The sequence below is a fragment of the Pezoporus flaviventris genome, unplaced genomic scaffold (genome assembly GCF_033815535.1).
Source record: "Pezoporus flaviventris isolate CSIRO_AGI_PZ_B2104156 unplaced genomic scaffold, CSIRO_AGI_Pfla_v1 ptg000025l, whole genome shotgun sequence".
Lineage (NCBI taxonomy): Eukaryota > Metazoa > Chordata > Aves > Psittaciformes > Psittacidae > Pezoporus > Pezoporus flaviventris.
The window spans coordinates 28,315,535-28,338,915 of record NW_026892573.1 but is presented as its reverse complement, the minus strand read 5'-3'; the positions used below and the strand labels follow the sequence as shown (position 1 = coordinate 28,338,915).

Sequence of the window (23,381 nt, the reverse complement as noted above, 5' to 3'; positions counted from 1 at the left end):
AAGAGAGCAGGGATGGAGCGTGCTGCTGGGAGTGATGGCTGGAGAAGCCAGACCAAGCTATTCCCAGGGGAAGAGTGGCAACTCCTCCTTGCAAGGAGCATCTAACCAGTGGGGTGTGAACCTTTTTGTTCAGTAGGTGTAGCAGCAAGGGCACGGCCTGTAAAACCTTTGTAAAAGCATTGCAGGAGCACAAAAGCTCGCTGCAAGAAGGGAACAAAGCGCCCAGGGGAAGAAATGGAAGAGACTACAGGAGCAAACCCAAGGCAGGTTACTGCCTCTGCTCCATCATCTCATGTGCAAAGTCTTCCTTACAGAGCACTTGGGGAGCTCTGCCCAGAAGGTATCATTGTGACCTGTCACACAGCAGTGCTTTTTGGTCTCGCTATGCGTTCAGTCCCCTTGCACAAAGCAACCTCTGACTGCCTTGCATTGTTTTCAGTGGTATCATACAGACAGTCCTAAGTTAAAACCTAGTCTTGATTTATGGCTTTCTACGCACAGGGAATCAGCTGCAAACCCAGTGTGCGTTTTCAGGAGCCCTATTACCTTCAGAATGAAACATGCTGAGCTTTATTCTTTTTGTGCAAGCTTATAATTACAATCACATTAGCTTGCGCCAGAGCTATCGCTTACCATAGAGTGCAGATGAATTGCCTGCCTAATAGAATCACTCATGCTGGACCAAACATTTCATGTCAAGATGCTGTCAGGTCTATAATGTAGAAGCTCTGGCAGCGGTTCAGCGCTAGCTGCAGCAAGTCTCTGGGTACCACTTGGACCAGCTCTAACCCCCATGATAAAGTGAGTGCTCATCCAGTTCATCACAAGGGAGTGCTTAAAGAGCCACTGATGCTGCAGTCTCATATTATCTGTGAGGCTGTAGTAGAAACAACTAGTTTAATGTTGTATGTGTTTGAGCACTGATGTCTTAAAACCTTTTCAATATTGCTTTTCCCTGTGCTCAGTGATTTGGGTATGAGTAATGCTGTCTTCTCCTTTATTTCTTCTACTTAAACATAGGTTTACCATTTCCAGGCAGGCTACATTTCTTACTCCTTTTACCCCTAACAGATTTATCAAGTAGGATTTTATGTGCAATCAATAACATCTTCTGACCAGGCATAGCATTGTAAGCACAGGCATTGGGGTTGGAACTGGATGAGCTTTAAGATCCCTTCCAACCCAAACCATTGTTCAATGATTCTATATGATTCTATGAATTTGAGGCCTGCTTCTGGTCCTCCAAGCCAGCATTTTCAGGCTGATGAAATCCTGTGCCATCAGGTCCCCACATGCTTCTGCAGCACCTTCTTCAACAGGCACAGCTCCAAGATTTCTCTGTTCAGTGATCCCAAATAGAGCTGTTCTGGGTGGAGGATTTGGAAGATGCCAAAGCAAGGAAAATGAAAGAAGTGTCAGGAATGCACCACTTGACAAAGCCACCTGAACTTGACAAAGCCTCCAGGAAAGATGAGAGCTGCTACCAACCTCTCAGGAGGGTCCTCTCCACCCAGCTCACTGCTGCCAGAGCGGGCTCACATACCAAGCTCCCATATGGAATTTGATATTCATTGAGGAAACTGTTCCGCGCAGAGTCATCAGGTGAGAATCTGGAGTGGACAGAGATTCCAGGGCTCTTCTCAGATGAAAAGACAACACTGCACGCTACAACACTTCACCTGCCTGTACTTGATATAATGACAGCTATTAAATACCCATTTACAATAGTCTTTATTGCACATTCTAGAGTTCATTTACTGCAAATTCCATTTTCCCCCATCTCTGTGGTACAAAGATCAGCAAATAAACACAACTCACCTTAGGAAGACATATGCCAATAGGTGTATAAACAGTTATTAAATAGCTTTTTTTCTTCTGGCTCCTTCCCAAAAGTTTTACAAGTAATTTAAAAGAATACAGCATAAATATATCGGGTTTTAGTGTTCTGGATTATGGGAAAAGGGGGTTTGTGCTTGGAAGAACAACTCCGGAGACCAGCCAGCAGCCCTTCCAGATACCCTTCCTATGTAACTTGCACTTGAGAGGAGAGTCTTGTCTTCTAAAGGAGAACAAGTTTCATTGAAGAACAAGGCCTTGGTGACACCAGCAGATGCAGGAGTTGTTAGAATCCAGGCTGTGTCCCCAGGGTTTAGTCTCTCATTTTGGAAGCATGCATCATTCTCACTGTTTTTGCTCTCAGAAGCAGGGTTCCTGTCAGTGTACCCACAGCTCACCTGCACATCAGGAGCCAGCCCAACTGCTTTTAACTGTAAAGATGCAGATGGCTTCAACCTTTTGTTTGCAGAAGGAGGGATCCACTCCTCACAGCTGGCAGGCAGCTGGCTGTTAAGGAACTGCTGTGATACAGAGCTATTACTTTCCTCATCTTCACTATTACTTGGCCTTTCACGTTTCACTAACCTGCCAGTAAGCTGCTGCAGCAGAGTGTTCTGAAAGGCAGACCTAGATCGTTTGCATTTGGAATGGATCTTCCTGGGATTTGTAGGGGTGAAGAGAGCGACAAAAGAGCTTCTTTCCCCAACAGGCCACAGCTTCTGAAGAGGTTTTGCCATAGGAGTGGACTGTGAATAAGGAACAAAGTCTTGAGCGCTGATTGAATTGCACTGTGCATCACAAAAGGAGGATGTTACTGGTGTACTGTGCTTCCTAAAAGCACGAGGGAACCTGTGTTGGGATGAGCTGCGTTTTGAAGTGTTACAGGGAACATCTCCAGCATAAAGCACTAATTCAGGAGCTGTGACCTTGTCTGTCAAAGTATCATCTTCCTTTATTAAAGAATTACATGATTTCTTTTCTCTTGCACTTGCATCAAAGAGATCAGCAGAAGCATCATAGCTGCCTTCAGGGAAGATGCTGTTCCACAGCGTCGCTCTCCTGTTAACACTTTTGAAGGTGTTTTCTGACACTTCTGTCAATGGCTTTAATTGTCTTTCATAAATCCTTCTTGTATTGCTGGGAGTTGCTGCATCAGAATCCCATCTCCCTGTGAGTGTAAGATCTGGTCTTTGGCTTGGTGTAGCATAAGAGTTTTCTTTGTTTCTCCAACCAGCTAAGCAGCTGCCATGTGCAGAATGCACACAGGGAGCTGCCTCACTCCTCTTTAAACAGATTTCTCCATGTTTAGCAGCACAGTGATTAATAAAAGAGCAAGATGACTTTGAAATGTCAATATTTGCTGCTTTGGACTGCATGTATCTGCTCTCAGAAACAGAAAGCTCTGGTGTAACTGGCAAGGATTGTGATAGAATAGGTAGACGAGGGTTAGGTATAAAGCAAGATTCTTTGTCAGATAAAACACTACAGGAAAACTCACATTGTGCCACCTCATCACTCTGAGGATGTACATGTGACTGAAGACAAGCAAACAATACATTCTCCCAACTATCATTGTCTGCTGGTGGCAAGACCTTCCTGGAGACACTTGCTTCAGGCAAATCAGCAGCTACAAGGGTCTGCCAGAGACATGATTCATTAAGATTTGCACCCAACCTGCTCCTTTCAGGATGTTTGCCTGCATCTGGGTTGGGTGATGTTATGATGTTTTTGCCTTCTTCTATTCTAGCTAAGAATTCATTTAGGCTTTCTGAGAATGCGAGCTCATCCCACAGCATAGAATCCATCTGAGACACTCCAGTCACATTTATGTGACTAGAAGCTGAGGCATCTTTCTTGTATAAAAGGGGGTTGTGGGATTTTTCTGGGCAAGAATAATTCCTACCATCAGTCTTTGGGTAAGTGCTCTGTACCCCAGATTCCAAGGGATGTTGTAACAAACTGGAGCTGTTTCCATGTGAACACTCAGTCTCTGAAGAGGATATTCTCTCTAATTCATCAGTTGCAGAGATGCTGTCACTCTGACTAGGCTGTGAACTCAACTCGTTATGTTCCTCTTTATCCCCTTCCTTCACAGCAGAGCTGCAAAATGGTGAATCCCAGAGAGTTTGATTGTTGAGGCTCACACTGCAGGATTCTGCAGGGACAGGCCTCCCCTCTTGTTCATGCTGTTCACTCACCAGCTTTTCCACTTCCAGAGTGGGAAGGTCTTCTGCTGTTACCCAAGCAACAGATGAAGTCAGGCTCAAGGACTCCTGCCAGGACCTTAAAGGACTTTCTCTGCCACTAGACTGAACAGAGCAGGAGTTTCTGCTCAGGCTAGACAAGCTGCTGAGCTCACTGACAGGTTCATCTGCTGCAGCTGCTGCTGTGTTAGGTAAATCTGAGCTGTTACTACAGCTCCTGAGTTTTGCTGACTGCAGGAGCCGATGGAAGTAGCTGATAACTGTAAAGCCAGTAACAGCAGTGTTTGGCAGGAAGAGCTGGCAAGCTGTAAGGGTTTTTGTACTTCTATTAATTCTGGAGCAGTTCTGCAAGATGCTGCTGGCAGCAGAATGGCCTCCATCTTCCCTTGCCCAACGCTGGTACGGGGGGAAAGATAAAAGTCTTAGTACAGTATTTTGGGATAGAGAAAGAAGGATAAAAATTAACACATGTCTTTTAAGCCAGGCTTAAATTTAGGCCCATTTTTTTGTCAGGATCTGCAGGGAAGAGAATACGAACCAGGTTGTCACACAAAGCAGTACTCCCTGGGAAATAAGCGTTGGCAAGGGCTAGAAAGGGCATCACAGTGAGAGGTTCTTCGCCTGCTGCAATTACACAGAGTTTTGGAAAAACAACCAAGAGATCTGAGCATTTCACTGAAAATGTCTTCCTCACTGTAGGTCATTGGGTGTTTCGGGGCTGCCCCCAGTGCAGTGCTGTGCAAATGGCCAGCTGCCTAAGCCCAGTGCTTTTCTTTTACAAGAGCTGGACTTGTTCAGCCTGGAGAAGAGAAGGCTCCTTAAGGGGAGACCTTAGAGCAGCTCCAGTGCCTAAAGGGCCAACAAGAAATCTGGAGAGGGGGTTTTGATAAAGTCATGTGGAGACAGGGAAAAGGGAATGGCTTCAAACTGAAAAACGGGAGATTTAGATTAGACCTTAGGCAGAAGCTCTTCCCTGTGAGGGTGCTGAGGTGCTAGCACAGGGTGCCCAGAGAAGCTGTGGCTGCTCCATCCCTGGCAGTGTCCAAGGCCAGGTTGGACACAGGGGCTTGGAGCAAGCTGCTCTAGTGGAAGGTGTCCCTGCCCATGGCAAGGGGTTGGAATTGGATGAGCTTTAAGTTCCCTTCCAACCCAAACCAGTCTGGGATTCTATGATCTTCTCAGATTCATTTGGAGAGTAGTGTGCCACAGGAGCTTCAGCAGCAATTCTTTATAGAACCTGTTTCTCTCCACACATAAGAATGTTTCAATTGCATTAAAAGCAAAGGGAATTTTCTAATATTTTGAGGAGTGGACAAACCCTTTTTCATCTCTCCCTCAAGTTCTGGCAATGCCAGAGGCCAAAATATAGCCATCTTCAAACTCAACAACCCTCCTACTCCCTGAGTCCAGGCAAAGGTTGAGGCTGAAAGCTCTTAAAGAAGGACAATACCTTTCTAGGTAAGTACGTTATGTCAGTTGTCACTTTTACCTGGGGGAGTGCAAGCATATGCACAGCTGAACAGAGTTGCCCAGAAATGTCTAGAGCCAAAGGAGAAGTAAATGGTCTTTGAATGTGTGTTCAGTCCTTGTGTGTGCAGGAGCAGCCACAAGGCTGTTGATACACAGGATTATAGTTGTAAAGGCATCAGACCTAGAGACTTGGTGAATGATTCTAGTTAAATAAAGTTAATCCATGAAGTCCTCCAACTTCCATTACTTAAGAGGCCGGAAAAACCTCTGCTCAGATATAAACCTCATGATACCTATGGGAGAGGAAAAGCACCTGCCAGGTAGGGTTTAGTTCAAAGACTTCATAATACGAATGACTCACACAAGCACCACTTGAAGAGAACTTAGAAGACTGTTTCCATGGAAATATTACTAAGAACTAGTATTTCAAAGTCTGTTAAACGTACAAAAGAGCCACAGATACCTATGTTGAAGAGCTGTACTTTAACAACAGTTGAAAACATGCTCTTGAAATCATGAAACATCAAAATGCTGCAAGGGGATGTGTTTGTCCTTACATTCTACACACTAGGAGACTAAGCAGCGTGGGAAAGGTAGGGCAGTGCTTGAAAAGACAGTCTGTTTCTTGCTTGAACTGTACAAGGTTTTTTACAGACTCCAAGCTGTTACAGGAGCTGGCACTGCTCAGGCTCTCTGAAAAGCAGCCCTGACAAGCTGTCAAGCTGACTACTGCCATTCAAGATGACTTTGGATGTGACTCATTTAAAATAACACAGGAGTCTGGGGGAAGAGGAGCAGAATCCTCCCCATGTCCTAGCCCTAAGTTTTCTCAAATTGCCAAAAGATATTGTACATGATGCTTTAATAACTCCGTCTGCGCCCCAAACTGGCTACTTGCTAATGAAAAAAACTCATTATAAGAGAGTAATGTGGATTAGAAGTTACCTTCACTCCAAATATAAATCTTTTTCCAATGAAACAGGTTTCCACTGCTTGAACCAGCATTGCTTGAGATGCATCTGTGTTTGTTTCTCCTGACACCTGATTGAAGTCTTGAACATACCTTGAGTAAAAACATACAGAAGTACTGGACCAACAGAGGAAGCCTGACATAGCATTTTAGCTGTAGTATAGGTAGGACACATGCTAAAGAGAAGATACTGTGGTAGCTTAAGCTAAACATGGAATGAAAAGAGGAAACCAGGAAGCTATAAATTGGGTTGTTTAGTTAACTTGTTGTGAAACAGAAGAAAGCAAAACAACCACTCTGGATAGGTTTAATACACACAAAACTTTCAGGTGTTCCCTGTGTGGCTGTGATTTTTGTATCAACACGACTGTATAATGCTGTCAACATGCTGCTACGGCTTACACAGCCTTCCTGCTTGCACCTTTACAGCAGTATCCATACTCAGACACACAAATGACTCTGGTTTTCAGAGCTGATAGTAGCATACCAATGTAGAATGCCTGCAATGAGTACGCTCTTCATGCTGCTAATGTGGGATTTAAAGTGATCACCTCTGACCCAGCGATAACACCAGACACTGGAAAATAACAGAATAGAGAAAGAAGCAGTGGATGGAGCTGAATATCCTATCCTAGCAGTTTCACAAATCAGAAAGTCTGAAGCTTATCATGTGGGTGGCTGGGCTCTGAGGACTAACAGGTTTTCTAAGAAATTCCTCACTTCTAAAGGCTAATTTGGCACATTGAAGTAATATCACTATTGTTTTTAAAATTCAAACTGTTAAAAACCAAATCCAACCCAAAAAAAACCCAAGGCTCCATCTTTACCTTAAGATTCCTTTAAAATCTTGAGGGGAAAAAAAAAGCCTAAATCTCTGGAAAAGCAAACAGACTTCAAAATGTGACATTAGACAAAGGAATTTCAACCATCTCAAAGGCAGAAGGACACAAGAAAGAAGTCCAATCATCTTGTGAAGCTCACTTAGTAGGTAACCAGCTACCTTCAATAGTGAAGGATCTCTTTTACTACGCAGAGGTAATCCACCTCAAAACATCAAGATTCCTGGAAGAAATCAAACTTCAGCATTTCCTCAAGGTAATGGGTACCAAGGAAATGCTGGAAGGGAGCATTTTAGCAGCTTCCTCCCGCTCATCTCCCCACCACCCATGCTCATCTCTATTTTTTTAGGCTGAAGAAAAAGCAGCAGCTCTATAGATGGAAACAATCCACTTCCTTACCTCTGCAGATTCTCTGCGGTGACCCCAAAGAATGGATCTAAGCAACTCCCAAACACGGTGATGTCAAACAAATCATTAGTGTCAGCAATCTTCAGGGACAATCTGTATCTGTAGCTTGCATCTTTAGCTTCACCTGTGCAGCCACACTTTGGACAGTTAAACCTGGCAAAACACAGTAAGAGGATAAAAAAGATTGAATACATGAGCTTATGTTAATCGCTGCTGAGGTAAGAACTTCTCTGCAGCTGTAAGTATTACTACTATAATGCATCAAACATTCCATTACAAACTATATGATTACTTCTTACTCTTTACTCCCTGAGGCATTAATCTTACCACAGGTTGGATGTATCATGTCAGAAGCCCTTTGGCTTCTTTCACTGATTTATTAAATGCTGGACAGCTGTGAAGTTGGAGAGAGGCAGTGGGATTTGAATGACCTGTTGGGAAGTGATTTTGAACTCCCCACATCCCCATTTCATTCTGGTTTGGGATTTTATTTCCTGCAGCTTTCGTGTAATACCTAGATCTAAAAAATCATCAGGAAACAGCACTATTATCTTTTACTTCAGCATTTGAAATGACAGAGATTGTTGCTTTACAAAGGCAGCTCCTCCCATTTAGTAGTGACATGTATTGTTCTCCCGTGTGTCATAGATTTCACCTAACAGTGGGATTAAAAAGGACAGTCAGAGTTCTGGACACACAGTAAGTGAAAGAGTCACACAGGACTACCTGATGAATTGCACATCTAGAATGATAAGAAATACAAAAGAAATTAGGATTTGATTTGGAGGGGCTTTCTGTTAACGCTTTCCAACTGGGAACAGCACTGGAGAACTGGATGGACTGCAGGAGATGCACTTGGAAACTGTCAACAGAAATCATCTAAACTGTTCCTTGATATTGTGTGGCACTGAACACAATAGAACTCTTGATCTGTAACAACCTCCAAGCTGCTACTGTAATACAAAGAGATCTGAATAGTGATAAGTAACATAAATATCTGAAATTAGCACTTATTTCTATGATGGCTGGATCTACATTGATTTGTTATAACTTGTGTTCAGCTAACAGATATTCCCAAGGCTTGTTACAGTTCGTGATCCCCCAAAACAGGACGTACCTCCTAGAATCCAGTATCAGCCTAGAAAAGCAGTTTTGACAGGCAGGATAGACGAAGCAGGAGTTCTGGATGGAAATTACAGAGGCAGACAAGAGTCCTCTCACACTATCCATGTGCTACAGCATCACCTGAAACAAGTCAAAATGGTCCAAAGACTTCTCTTTTTATGAACTGTTCATATTTATTGCTTTTATTTGGTCGGTTTGAACATTCTGAAAGGCAGTCCTCAGGAAATTATAATCTCTGTTTGCAATGGTAGCCCAAATGAGGCAACAGCTGCTATTACCCTTTGTTAATCCTATAAGGAGAAAAAAAATAGAAGATAGGTAATAAGAAGAAAGCATTCATGATATTCACACACCTCTGCAGACAAGTCATGCAAATTCCCACTGGTATGTAGGGAATCTTTACTGGAACCCGAGCACAGCACTGCACCAGATCAGTTTCTGATTTTTCCCTTAATTTAGAACAAAGTCACAACATGGGGTTAAAAACTGAAATTATTCTACACTTGTAATTAACACAGAATCCCAGAATGGTTTGGGTTGAAAAGGACCTGAAGATCACCCAGTTCCAACCCCCTGCCACTGGCAGGGTCACCTTCCACTAGAGCAGGTTGCTCCAAGCTCCGTCCAGCCTGGCCTTGAGCACTGCCAGGGATGGGGCATCCACAACTTTTCTGGGCACCCTGTGCCAGCGCCTCAGCACCCTCACAGGGAAGAACTTCTTCATTATATCTAATCTGAACGTCCCCTGTTTAAGTTTAAACCCATTACCCCTTGTCCTATCACTACAGTCCCTAATGAAGAGTCCCTCCCCAGCTATGAGGTCTCCACGCAGCTTCTCTTCTCCAGGCTGAACAGCCCCAACTTTCTCAGCCTGTCTTCACACAGGAGGTGCTACAGCCCCTGATCATCCTCGTGGCCCTTCTCTGGACTTGTTCCAACAGTTCCATGTCCTTTTTATGTTGAGGACACCAGAACTGCACACAATACTCCAGGTGAGGTCTCACAAGAGCAAAGTTGAGGGGCAGGATCACCTCCTTCGACCTGCTGGTCACGCTCCTTTTGATGCGGCCCAGGATACGGTTGGTGATGATTTTAAAAAGAGAAGATGCTCAGAAAAAAAATCTCAAAAGGGCAATAATACTCATGCCCTTTGAGCCAAAGGCACAGCTCTACTGTGTTTACCATCAATTTCAACAAAGGAGCTGTATGCATCTGACAAATAAATGATAAAATAAATGTTTAAATAAATAGGAATTAGTTATTTTTTATTCAGTGTTACTTTTCTGCAGAATTAGCTTGCCTCTATTCTTAGCACACCATCCAAAATATCAAGTTTTAGGAAACCTCTCTTATTTTAGAAAGTTGACTTTTTTTCTCAGCAGATACCAGAAACATGTAGACAAAAATACCCTAAAATACCTCAAACCACAGACTCACAAATTAAAAGACCAAATTGTTCTCTGCAGCTGAATTAAAGGACACCTTAAAAGCTCTTATTTGCAAAAGCTTTTCACTGTTCTCCTCACTGTCATTCCAGATCTTCTGAGACCCCACCACCAGTCCTGTGTTTGGCTCTGGAGCTTCCAGCATAAGAAGGATATGGAGCTGTTGGAGCAAATCCAGAGCAGGCCATGGAGATGCTGCGAGGGCTGGAGCAGCTCTGCTCTGGAGCCAGGCTGAGAGAGCTGGGCTGGTTTAGCCTGGACAAGAGAAGGCTCCTCAAGGGGAGACCTCAGAGCAGCTCCAGTGCCTAAAGGGGCTACAGGAAACCTGGAGAGGGGCTTTGGACAAGGGCCTGTAGGGACAGGACAAGGGGAATGGCTTTAACCTGACAGAGGGGAGACTGAGATGAGCTCTTAGGCAGAAGCTCTTCCCTGTGAGGGTGCTGAGGCGCTGGCACAGGGTGCCCAGAGAAGCTGTGGCTGCCCCATCCCTGGCAGTGTCCAAGGCCAGGTTGGACACAGGGGCTTGGAGCAACCTGCTCTAGTGGAAGGGGTCCCTGCCCGTGGCAGGGGCTGGAACTGGATGAGCTTTAAGTTCCCTTCCAACCCAAACCATTCTGGAGTTCAACAGCCCTGAGGTCTCATCAAGTTTCCTGTCAGTGCCTGGTGCCCTCTAGTGACTGCGCTGCCTTAAACACTCCCCAACAAAAACCAAACAAGCCGCACACGAGCCGTTAACCGGTCTCACATCGCATTTTTTACCCCTCAGCCTTCTCCCACTCCATCCCCGAGATGCCCCCGGCAGCAGACAGCGAGCAGCGAGCCCGGGCACAGCGCCGGGGAGCTCAAGGCCGGGAGGAGCTCCCAAGCTTCACAGTATCACAGTATGCTAGAGATTGGAAGGGACCTCGAAAGATCATCTAGTCCAATCCCCCTGCCGGAGCAGGAACACCTAGATAATGTTACACAGGAATGTGTCCGGGCGAGTTTTGAATGTCTCCAGGGAAGGAGACTCCACAACCTCCCTGGGCAGCCTGTTCCAGTGTTCCATCACCCTCACTGAGAAGAAGTTTCTTCTCAAGTTTAAGTGGAACCTCTTGTGTTCCAGTTTGTACCCATTACCCCTTGTCCTATCATTGTTTGCCACTGAGTAGAGCCTGGCTCCATCCTCGTGACACTCCCCCTTTATATATTTATATACACTAATAAGGTCACCCCTCAGACTCCTCTAAACTATAGAGACCCAGCTCCCTCAGTCTTTCCTCATAAGGGAGATGCTCCACTCCCTTAATCATCTTAGTTGCCCTTCACCCGACTCCCACCCTTTAAGTGGTGCTTTCAGCTGCGCTCAACACCCCAGAAACCCTCCGGTCACCCCAGCATTACCGTTCATACCGGTGCGCCTCTTCCAGCGCTGCTGTCCTCCGACACCGAGGGGAAGCGGTGAAGCGCTGTCTGCAGGGCAAGGGAACGGGCAGCCTCCGGCGCCACCTCTCCTCGGTGCCAGGGATGGAGACGCCGGGAGGCGCTACCGAGACCGTGTCCCGTGTCCCGTGTCCCGTGTCCCGTGTCCCGTGTCCCGTGTCCCTTACCCGGCCCTGGCTTCGGCCCCGACACCGGCTCCGGCTCCGAAGCGATCCCGGAAATATCGCCTACCGAAGGACTGAATCACGTGCTTCCAGCAGCCAATCGTTGCTTCTTTGCGGGACGCCGCAGCCAACCGCGAAAAGCGCGCGCGAGCTCCCCTCAACTCCGCAACCAATCGGAATGCCCCGCTCCTTAGTGCCCACCCTCTTCACACGTGTGTGGATAACCCCGCCCATTGGGGGGGCACATAGGGGAATGGGCGCATGCGTGGACCCGCCTCTCCCTCTGCGCTGGGTCCTACCGCCCGCCGCTCCCCCCTTCCCTCCCGGCGCCGGCTCCGGGCAGCCCCCGGGCGGGGGCAGTGGGGCCGGTATAAAGCGGCGGGGCGGCCGGGCGGTCCTTGCTTCTCATCCCGGCCATGCTGCGGCTTTTCCTGCTCCTCCTGCTCTTCGGCGCGCCCGCCGCACTGCCCGCTCCCCGCTACCGCCGGGGCGCTGCGCTGCCGACCCGCACCTACCTGACGCGGTACCTCACGCAGCAGGTAGGAGCCGCCGCGGTCAGACCGTGCAGTGTCGAGTGTCCCGCCGAAGGGGAGGTGCTGAGCAGCCTGGGCAGGGCTCGTCCCCCTGTGCTGGGCACTGGTGAGGCTGCACCTTGAATCCTGTGTTCAGTTCTGGGCCCCTCACTACAAGAGAGACATTGAGGTGCTGGAGCGGGTCCAGAGAAGGGCAATGGAGCTGGTGAAGGGCCTGGAGCACAAGTGTGATGGGGAATGGCTGAGGGACCTGGGGGGGTTCAGTCTGGAGAAGAGAAGGCTCAGGGGGGACCTTATCACTCTCTACAACTGCCCTGAAAGGATGATGGAGTGAGGTGGGGTTGGTATCTTCTCCCAAGTAATAAGTGACAGGACAAGAGGAAACGGCCTCAAGCTGCACCAGGGCAGGTTTAGATGGAGCTGAGGAACAATTCCTGCCCCAGAGGGTGCTCAGGCATTGGAACAGGCTGCCCAGGGCAGGGCTGCAGTCACCGTCCCTCCAAGTGTTCACAAACCGTGGAGATGAGGCCCTCAGTGCCGTGGGTTAGTGGTGGCCTTGGCAGTGCTGGGGAACCGTTGGACTTGATCATCTTAAAGGCCTTTTCCAATCCAGTTGATGCTATGATCTCTACACCATATACTAGCACCATAGCCTGTTTTTCGGTGCATTCTGCCCAGTGTGTTGGCAGAGAGGGGCCAGCTGTACCCTGGTGGTGTTTGCTGTGTGATTTCTGTTTGTCCCTTTTAAATAGGGAACAGGTTTCTGTTAACCTGAGTTTTGTTTTCCTGCCTGCTCCAACGTTTCTCTTTGCAATTTGGGCAAAGTCCCCAGCTCATGGGCAGATCCACAACGTTGGCTCCACGTGCTGCTGTGGTCCCTTGAAACACCACTTATTTACAGGTTTTCATGGAAACAGTCACCAGTTCCTTTGTACATGTTGGGGTGTTTGCATCTTCATGTGTCCTGAACCTGATTTTTGCATGGGATATGATGGCTCCCCTCATTGAGAGGTGCAGTGAGGAGAGAGGACACTTGTAGTGTTCTCTGGTTTTGATTGCAATCAGACTTGTAGCCTGCATCTGAATTTCATTCCCTGGTCTATGTATGGGACGGTGGGAAGGAGAGTGTTTAATTCACAGGCATCTTGGGTGATACAGCGGTTGAACATAGAATGGTTTGGGTTGGAAGGGACCTTAAAGCTCATCCAGTTCCAACCCCCTGCCACAGGCAGGGTCACCTTCCACTAGAGCAAGTTGCTCTAGTGTCCAACCTGGCCTTGAACACTGCCAGGGATGGGGCAGCCACAGCTTCTCTGGGCACCCTGTGCCAGCACCTCAGCACCCTCACAGGGAGGAACTTCTGCCTAAGAGCTCATTCCTGGCTCTCCTCTTTAAACTGTAGAAGGTGAACTTACAATGGAATGAGCAAAATGGGAAGACTATGCTTTCAGAGACAAGAGGCATGAATGAAACAACTAATCCTTATAAGATTATTCTAAATAGCTATGGAATAATTTCAGTGTCAAGGTCCCTGTCATCTGAGGTGTGAGAGGTGGAACAATTTCAATGAGAAATCCATTCTGTGAGATTATATTCTCCCCCAGACAGTGTTACTGGTTTGGGAGCACTCCTCTTCCAGTTTTCCATAAATCACGGAGTTCCTGTGTCTTGACAGCATCTCTGTCTAATTTCAATCACACAGGTAGTGACTTGAGATCCGGGTCCATCCACTAACTCCTCTAATAACCCTGAAGCTTATTCTGGTGACATACTGCAGATACCTCCTGCAGTGCGTGGTCAGTGCTGGCTGGGATGCCAATCCTCTGGTAGTGTTGTAACTCCAAGCCTGACACCTAATTGTTCTGCTGTTTCAGTAGTTCCACATTGCTATCATAGTATCAGTGATACTAATTCTGTGCCCTGGTCTGAACCACCCTTTGTCACTGTGTTATCACACCTCTGTCCTCATCCCATCTCTGGGCTGTGTCATCATCTGGTTTGTCTCAGCTATCAGAGACAGCCCTTGTGCCCTCCAGTTGCCAGCAAAGCTGCAGAGCTGCTGTGTACCCAAGATATGTGGATTTTGGGAGGTAGATAAGGGTTGAGAGAAGAGTGCCAGTAATATCCTGTTATAAAGTTGGTGCCACATCTTCCTTCAGTCTCTTCTGTGTTCTCTTCCCCTCGTAATTCAAGTAAAATAATGTTGGCTGAAAGTGGCTGCTGCGGGAAAGAGGGGTCCTGTTCCCGGGCCTTGAAGTCCTTGCTTTCCTTGTCCAAAAACTTATCAGTAGTGTTGAACATGGTGGAAAATGTGTCTATATCCATGTACTTTTAATTGTATTCATCAAAGACTTGGATGCTGATGCCTGGCCCTTGAAAGAAACAGGGTTAGAATGGGAAGTCTAATCACACCGAGGGCATAAGACAGTGTTTTATCAGCAGCTTAACATGCAGAACTGATATAGGTGAACTCAGCAGCCCTTATGAAACATGCACTCAGAGCTGCTGTCAGGGAGCTTGTAATTACATTGTGATTCTGTAGTGGAACTTAACTGCCATGATTAACATGTTAAATAGGGGTGGTGATACTCTGGCACCTCTCAGGATTATTGAGGTTTAATTACTTACATTATAGTTGCTTACAACATGAATCATCTGCCTCTGTTCTGTGCTTCCCAGTTGTTCTTCTTAGGTAAAGTTCCTGTTTTGATTCTTGTTTCTCCCTTTGGTAAGTTGAAATAATTTATATAAAACCATGCCATATAAAAATTAGTTTATAATATGGTAAAAAAATGTAGTCACAAAAGAAATGTTTCTTATACCTATTTACATTAAAATATCTTTAACTAGAGTCTTTGAATATTTAATACTTCTACAAAAGAAAACTTGGAGAAGTCTAAACAGGCTCCTTGCATGAATTCTGTTGCTTTAAAAGTTACCTTCTTTAGCACAATTTATTTGTGTTGCACATTGGAGAGCTGAATTTCAGAGGCTGAGAGCGTTCATTTGCAATTACAACTTCTAAATGGAGCCTCTTGGCATGAAGTCCTGTAGACCAGTGGTGTTGCTTGAGGGCTTAGCATCAACCTTTACTGAGAAGCAGTGCTATTTAGGTCTGCCTTCCTAAAAATGGGGAAATAACAGGGTGAGAGTTCAGCTCAATTCTCATTTACATTGAGCTTCATCCTGCTTACCGTTTAAAGTCTCAGAGATCCCTGAGGATGGGGCTAAAGTCTGGAATATTGAGAAATAAGTCAAGCAATGCCTGTGTCAGTATGACCAAGATCTTAGCTGTGTACTGGCATGTGTATGCCTTATTACTTTGGCTTTTGGGTGTGATTTCCCTCTCCTTTGAAGCTAACTGATGCCTTTCAGACCTACTCCTCCAATGCATGAGTGAAACAACCCCAGTATAAAGATGCTTTATGCTGACCTGGATTAATAGATGGCCTTTGAAGGAGAAACACAAGAAACTCTACCATCACCACATCTTTGTCAACAGATTGTATCTGTATTGGGGAAATTGGTTTCCTTTTCTCATGTACTAGTGTGATTTTTATAGGCAAGACTATTTTCACTTCTGTTTTGATAGGTTGCTTGTAATTTGTGTGTTAAATTAATCCATCCAAAACTGATCTTTACAGAGATAATCATGTGTAGGATGTATAGAGCTGCAGGAAGACTGCTGCTCTTTGAATGGCTTCTTTGTTAGGTAGCTGTGTCAATGACCACAACTCAAATTCGTTGGAAGGACTTGATGAGGCATCCAATAGTCATCTACTTCTCTTTGCCCAAATTGAAATAATCTGATATCTTAGTGACGAAGCTGGAGTCAGACACATTCTGTCCTTTGGGGACTTGTCTTGCACCTCTGTGTTTGTGTTCCTGCCTGCAACGCACGTACCAGCATTACAAAAACCATAGCCTGAGAACTTGTGGTGCTTTAAATGCTGAGAGCATGATACCTCAAATTTCCTGATAGTTGAAGGCTTCTCAGTGCTAAACTGTCATTTTAAGGGGTGGATCACTCATTTGGATTTGATGCCTGTGTGAGGCTTCATATGCTAGTGGATCCTTCATCCCAGTCACACTCTGTAAGCATGTCACTTGCTCTGAGAGCTGCTTTGAATTTGTCTAGGAACCAGTGTAACAAGTGCAAATTGACTTTTGTTCAGCAAGTTACTGAGCGTGGTCCTTCCAGCAGGTTGTCTTTGAAACTGCATGTCAGTTGGGTCACCATTTCTAGAAGATGACTGCATTGAATAACTTTCTACATTTCATACCTGTGTCAGTATTTCCTAAATTCATATGCAAGTCTTTGTGCTCTAAAACACATCTGCACTTCGTGTTATGGGTACCTAAAAGGAAGCTCTGTTGAAGCTTCAATGTAATGAAGTTTAAATGTAATGGAATTTGATCTTTTCTGGCTATATTGGGTGTTTTCAATACCCAATTTTGTGTCACAGACTGAAGTTGTGAGGCATAGAAAATGCCTGAAAGTGCAAAAATTAGAATGTTGGTTTCAAGCCGAGAAAAGAATCTGGGAAGTACCTCAAAGGAGAAGTGAAGATGGATTCATTTCTCTTTCAGACATGGCTCTTTCTGTTGTAGAGGAAGGCAGTGAATCTCAGAATTTCCCTGTTCCAATGGAAAATCAGTACTGCATAAGAGAACAGTTTGACTTCAGTCAGGTTGCAAAACGAATGTGCAGAGTAAAGCAAAGTGCCTTGAAGAGACTGGATCACCTTTTTGATGACAATATTGGCTTAATTTATCAAATTAAGCAAAACTAAGGATGCAGTTTTGCTCTGAAACTAATGTTTCATTGGTTGTATTCAACAAGAAGAAAGTTTGCAGTTATAGAACAAGATACTGGGCTTGGAGCAACCTGGTCTAGTGGAAGGTGTCCCTGCCTGTGGCAGGGGGTTGGAACCAGATGAGCTTTAAGGTGCTTTCCAACCCAAACCAACCTGCGATCCTATGATTTTCCAGTATTTGACACTTTCACTCTTATATGTAAAACAGTGTCACATAAACCATATGTACAACAGTTATGTATATGCCCATTTAATGTTAATGGAGTATTTTTCAGCTGTGAGCCTTTTAATTCCGGTTAGCAGCTTTTTCAGCATCTCATTGTGACTCAGAATAGCAGCAGATGTTGGGAATGGTTAAGGTGGGTTTGTTTTTCATGCCTGGCACCACAATACTGTAGCACATTTAACTTCTGGTGGAGGAAAAAACAAAGTGCTTTTTACAGAAGCCCCTTGGTACCAATTAAAAGTTATCTCAGTGCTTAGAGAAGAAGTGATGCTGATGTTTGTCTCTGAGGTGAATTACTTAGAATATGTTTTACTCATCAAGTAGTACAGGAGTACTTGGCAGCTCTTACTCTGTGATTTCAAACAGGAGCTGTAAGCTATAAACCAGATCTATAAGCAGAAACAATAGCTCTTACTCAGTGGACAGGAAAAGGGGGAAGTACTTGTTAAAGCTTGTCAGTGAATTCTTATTTTTATGCACTACTTATCTGTGGGTCACAAAGCAGACACTGGCCTCTCAAATTAAGCAGGAAACAATTTCCTCACAACTTCCTTCAAGTGAGCAGTTAATACTAGAGACTACAAAAAGCATCAATGATCACTACTCTCCCTGAAAATAAGCAGTTTTAATCTCACTAGCTTCAACCATTGAAAGCTGTAATGCGCCACAGATTTCTGGTAGACTGTCTTGATTAAAGTCTGTTCCAGGGCCTCACTACCTTCACAATAAAGAACTTCTTCCTGTCCTACAAGGTGATAGCTGAGGGCTTTTAGCAATGTCTGTGGAGTTGAAGGACTGAACAACAAACAACTGCACATGGCTGAAATAGCAGGCTGTTTGCAAGCTGCATTGGATGAGATAAATTTTGTTAACTTCGTTGAAGTTATTTGGACTTCTACCAAATGCTCATGAGCTTCTGATGGGCTGTGGGCTGCATCAAAAGGAGCGTGACCAGCAGGTCGAAGGAGGTGATCCTGCCCCTCTACTCTGCTCTTGTGAGACCTCACTTGGTGTATTGTGTGCAGTTCTGGTGTCCTCAACATAAAAAGGACATGGAACTGTTGGAACAAGTCCAGAGGAGGCCACGGGGATGATTGGGGGACTGGAATACCTCCCATATGAAGACAGGCTGAGAAAGATGGGCCTGTTCAGCCTGGAGAAGGCTGCGTGGAGACCTCCTAGCCGCCTTCCAGTATCAGAAGGGGGCTACAGGGATGCTGGAGAGGGACTCTTCTTCAGGGACTGTAGTGATAGGACAAGGGGTAACGGGTTTAAACTTCCCTGTGAGGGGAAGTCCTTCCCTGTGAGGGCGGTGAGGCTCTGGCACAAATTGCTCAGAGAAGCTGTGGCTGTCCCATCCCTGGCAGTGTTTAAGGCCAGGCTGGACAGAGCCTTGGGCGGCATGGTCCATGGCAGGGGGTTGGAACTGGATGATCTTAAGGTCCTTTCCAACCCAAACCATTTTATGAGTCTATGAATCAAAGTCTTGGATCTGAACTAATACCATCTTTTTGAGGGTGGCGGGTAGGAAGGAAAATGAAACTCAACATGTGTTCCATATTGGGTTCTTCATCTGACCTTGAGGAGATCAAGGCTAGCCAACAGCATAAGAAGTTGTACGCTGTGCTGATAATGTATAACAATTATGCTAAATTGGTGAGAGCCAAGAGGTCACACTTGATTATTTCGCCTTAAATCTTTAAAAATTGAAGAAATACCTTGCATTTATTTCATGCCTCCTGGAATATTTAGTTTTTATACCTAAAGCAGTGAAACTTGTAAGACATTTAAAGGGGCTGTACTCGGTTGTCTTCCATATACCTGCAAAATGGTTCATTTCTTTGTTTTCCAGGCATGTGAATTCAGAGAATTAAATATGGACAGAGCAATGGGAATTGCATTTCTCAGCACAATCAGTACCTACCATCCTCCCTGCCTGTGGTGTGTGGAGATAATTCTATTTTATTTACATTTGTAGTTGCTATCTCCTACGCTTTAGTTCAGCCCAAGCGTGCAGGGAGTATTCTCTGATACTCAGCACTGTGACAGTGCTACTGGCAAGTGTCATTGGTACTGTCAGTTGTGCTGTGTGTGCCTGCTGTTCTCTAAACACAGATAATGATCAAAGAACAAAACTTCTGATCCTTTTGGGCTGTTGTTTCTATCTTCAAATTGACATAATGGCTTTCTCTGTATCTGAAGGGGGGCTACAAGGGTACTGGAGAGGTACTCTTTGTCAGGGACTGTAGCGATAGGTCAAGGGGTAACGGGTTTAAACTTAGGGGAGATTTAGGTTAGATATCAGGAAGAAGTTCTTTACTGTGAGGGTGGTGAGGCACTGGAATGGGTTGCCCAAAGAAGTGGTGAATTCTCCATCCCTGGCAGTGTTCAAGGCCAGGCTGGACAGCGCCTTGGGTGACATGGTCTAGTGTGAGGTGTCCCTGCCCATGGCAAGGGGTTGGAATTGGATGATCTTAAGGTTCATTCAATCCAAAGCATTCTGTGATTCACTTCTACAGCCATTGTGCAGAGCTTATGTACAAGCTTACCCTTGTGTCAGCTTAAAGGAGAGTGATTAGGTGAAGATTATCTGGAAGAGCTTTTTGTAGAGGAATATCTGAGAATTATGTCTCCCAAAGAGGAGAGGGTTTGCTGAAAGACCTGCATGGGATGTGAGCATGCAGGGAGATATGATCCTGTGCACTAGCTTCTCCCTCTGACTGCTGATACAGAGACTTGATGATGCCTCTCCTTTCATTCCTAGTTTATTTTGCTCCCAAAGGGAGTAAGTTTTCTTGCATTGAGAGCAAAAAAAACCTTTCTAAAAAGCATGTATGAGGGGACTTATTGTGAAACAAACTAGTCAGAGGTAGCCTTAGATGGTAGTTTCCATGCAGGAACTTCCTTTCAAGACAACAGGAACAGAAAGTGATGGGCATCAGTCCCTTTGACTTCAGGAGCGTTTGAACTGAGGCCAGACTGAACTAGAGGAAGTGGGTGAAAGCAGAGCTAGCATTAACACACCATTTTGTTTATAGTTCAAAGCAGCAGCTTGCTTTGCTCCGCTGCGTGACTCCCTTAAAGTAGACTCTTCTGCAGAAGCTGCTCAGAAACGCATGCTGGTACACTGGAAGTGCTGGCTTTGCAGTAGTGCTTACTGTACAATGATACATGGCCATACAGTTTTCAGTCCTGCAAGGCACTGCTGCTGAAGGGGAATGTAGACTTCCTTCAGGCTCCTGAGCTGAGCAGGAGCTCCTGTCCTACAAGATGATGGCAAATGGCTTTTAGTAATGTTTGTGGAGTTGTTCAGAGGCTGTTCTGAACAGGGCAGTACATAACAAAATGCTCTTGCTTATTTTTCAGTGAAAAGAGAAAATGGGAATAGAAAAATCTATTGAGATGAGAAAAGTGTTGCTTTGCTATGAGAACATATGTGATATGTCTCATTCTGGGTGCTGGTATAAAGACCCGTCATTTATCTGTGTTTGTTAGAGCTTTTCAGCCACTGGAGAACTGTTGGAATGGTTGTGACAGGAGACCTGGATGTTCCTATTGTAAAGTAGAACAATCTGTAGAGCAGCTTTTCACCCACAGGGAGTCATGGATGTTATTTCCCTGCTGGCCTTCCTATCATCCTGTCTGCTAAAGCCCTGGAGCCCTGCAAGCAGACACTTGTTCTTCAGTGCTCAGAGCTGTTGCAGGCTCACAAAGCAGCAGTTGCTAGGTGGTATTTTCACTATTGCGTAAGGCCTGGATGATTAATTGCTGCTGTAATACTTTGTTTTCTGAAATGCTCCCCCCCAGTGCTCATCAGAATGGGGGGCTATTAAATAACTGATCCACAGTGGCATGTGTAAAATCCCTGGCACCGGACCTCATGGAGGTATTCAGTGCTTTTGAATACAAACAAATTGCTACCAAGCTTTTGCCATTTTGCCTTGAATTAGAAGAATATCAATATGGATGACAGGACAGTTTTCCTATTTGCTATCACTACGTGGGTCTCTTGGATCCCCTGTCTTGAGGGATTAGCTGTAGAGAATGAACCATAAATAACAAGGATTGAACTAAAGCTGGGAGAATGATAGAACAGAGCAAATTGCTTTTTAGCTTGAAAAAGCTGAAGTAAAACAATTGCAACTTGAGTTGATCCTTTAAAAATATGTGGTAAAGTAGAAAGTTGTAGCCCTTTTTTTTGGCAGGGGTGAACAAGCTTTAAATATCTGACTGCGTCAAAATATTGCTTCGAATCTGAAATACTTTCCTTCCTCATGTCTTTGTTAGACTGAGGCAGCCTTTCAAATGAAAACCATTTTGATCAGAGAAGATAGAACCTACTTTCTGAAGCCTTTGGTTTAACAATTAGCCCCGCTCAGAACTGTAGGACACTCTCAGCAAAACTGGAATGTTTTGGTACTGTTTAACCTGTGACATGCTGAAGGTTCACGTCCAATTTTTTCCTCTCCTCTGAAGTTAATCCTCCAAATGTGATGGATTTGTAATTCGATCTGGAAAGCAGATGGAAAACATGACAGGCCTTTGCCTGTTAAGGGTCTGAGAGACCTTTCACATAGATGATTGTATCTTTGCTGGGATAGTGTGTCTTCATGCTTATTTCACCCTTGTGAGGTTAACACTCTTTAGACAATACTGGTTTGTTCCTAGGCCTTGTCCCATCCCTTGTCCTGTGGAAGAATTTCCTCAGGTCAATAATGCCTTGAATGGAAGCATCAGTGATGTGAATATTTGATATGTTTATCACATCACTGTGATGCTACTTATCACTGTAGTAGTTTGTAGCTGATTGCTTCTTGGCTCCATGCATCTCCATTGCTTGGAGAAAACAGAGTGGCAGGAAAATGGAGAGTGTGGTTAAGGAGTGTCAGCAGTAAAGCTGATCAAAGCAATTCCTGCCATCTCCTGCCTTCATCACTCATTCTCTCCTTTCTGCTGGAGCTTTGCAGCACTCAGATGAGATAGAAAATGTCAGGAGGGCCTGTGGGACATCTTGGACTGTCCTTCAACTGGAGGAATTTGAACAAGGAGTTGCATCTTTGCTGTGGCTGCTGGAGGATTTTACAACCTCAGTAAAGCCTAAATGGTGTTGATGGACTTCATTTGTGCATGATAAGCAGAATCTGGAGTTTCAGTTGCAGCACACAACTACTAATGGCTTGTGGAAGTTGAAACCGGTTTGTTTATGTTCTCATTAGCTGCTTCGGTTTCCAACATAAAAATAACACTTCATCACATACTGTTTGTTTCTGACAGGGCCTGACCTGAGTAGGCTGGTGCTTTCCTACAGCATATCCTGGAGCTGTTTAAATGTCCTTTGGTCCTTTCAAGTGCCTTGTCCAAACTGTGTGACTCAGGATGGGGGGGTAGAGTTCCTGTCTGAGGCTTTCCTTGTCAGTGATTTTAATCACTGAAGTGATAAATGAGTGCTAAAAGCAGACTTCCTTAAACAGTTGTAACCTCCCAAGGGCAGGTAACACAGTTTCTGCAGAATAAAAGCGGCAAAATACATGAAGCTGAATTCTAGTAGAAGGCCAGTATGTTCACAAGGACATAGTCACAGTAAGACATCCCTCCATTGCAAGGATCTGTTTGTTTTGGGGAGCATGTTTGTCTCAAAGCTAATTCCAACCAAGAAAAACTGGTAGCAATTGCTCTACGCTATCTCTAGTAGAATAGAATTTGGAATCAATGAATAGGTGAGACCTGTGGGTATTGTTATGTCTGGATGTTTTGTTAAAAGTGGTAAATGTAGTGACCAAAACCTCTGAATTAATGGGGAGCAAGGAAGATCACAGTGATATAGTCCACCTCTTCCAGTTTTCTTAATGTATAGGACTTTCAAGTTAGTGGGTTAAAATGATGCAAGAAGGTGCAGTTTACATCTCCCTGCTCTTCCACAGA

General features: G+C 45.0%; 2 protein-coding genes across 2 annotated transcripts in view; one reads left to right on the top strand and one right to left on the bottom strand.

Annotated features, from left to right (window-relative positions):
• Positions 1-1,935: 1,935 nt before the first annotated feature.
• Positions 1,936-8,978, bottom strand: DDIAS (DNA damage induced apoptosis suppressor). The gene is made up of 4 exons (XM_061457985.1): positions 8,845-8,978; positions 7,719-7,880; positions 6,456-6,573; positions 1,936-4,436 (listed from the first exon to the last, which is right to left on the bottom strand). Exons 1-4 carry the CDS (start codon positions 8,955-8,957, stop codon positions 1,938-1,940), a joined length of 2,892 nt encoding a protein of 963 aa, XP_061313969.1. The 5' UTR covers positions 8,958-8,978; the 3' UTR covers positions 1,936-1,937.
• Positions 8,979-12,179: 3,201 nt separating this feature from the next.
• PRCP (prolylcarboxypeptidase) overlaps positions 12,180-23,381 on the top strand; it is a 30,515-nt gene continuing 19,313 nt past the window's right edge. The window contains exon 1 of the mRNA XM_061457994.1: positions 12,180-12,422. Within this exon, the coding sequence (XP_061313978.1) occupies positions 12,300-12,422 (123 nt within the window). The 5' untranslated portion in view covers positions 12,180-12,299. The remainder of the gene's footprint in view (positions 12,423-23,381) is intronic.

Excerpts from the sequence above, each read along its gene's own strand:
- DDIAS (XM_061457985.1), bottom strand. The coding sequence starts at position 8,957 with ATGGATAGTGTGAGAGGACTCTTGTCTGCCTCTGTAATTTCCATCCAG. Across the intron at positions 7,881-8,844 it reads CTGATACTGGATTCTAGGAG|GTTTAACTGTCCAAAGTGTG; the intron begins GTACGTCCTGTT and ends GTGTTTTGCCAG. Across the intron at positions 6,574-7,718 it reads ACCGCAGAGAATCTGCAGAG|GTATGTTCAAGACTTCAATC; the intron begins GTAAGGAAGTGG and ends TTTTTACTCAAG.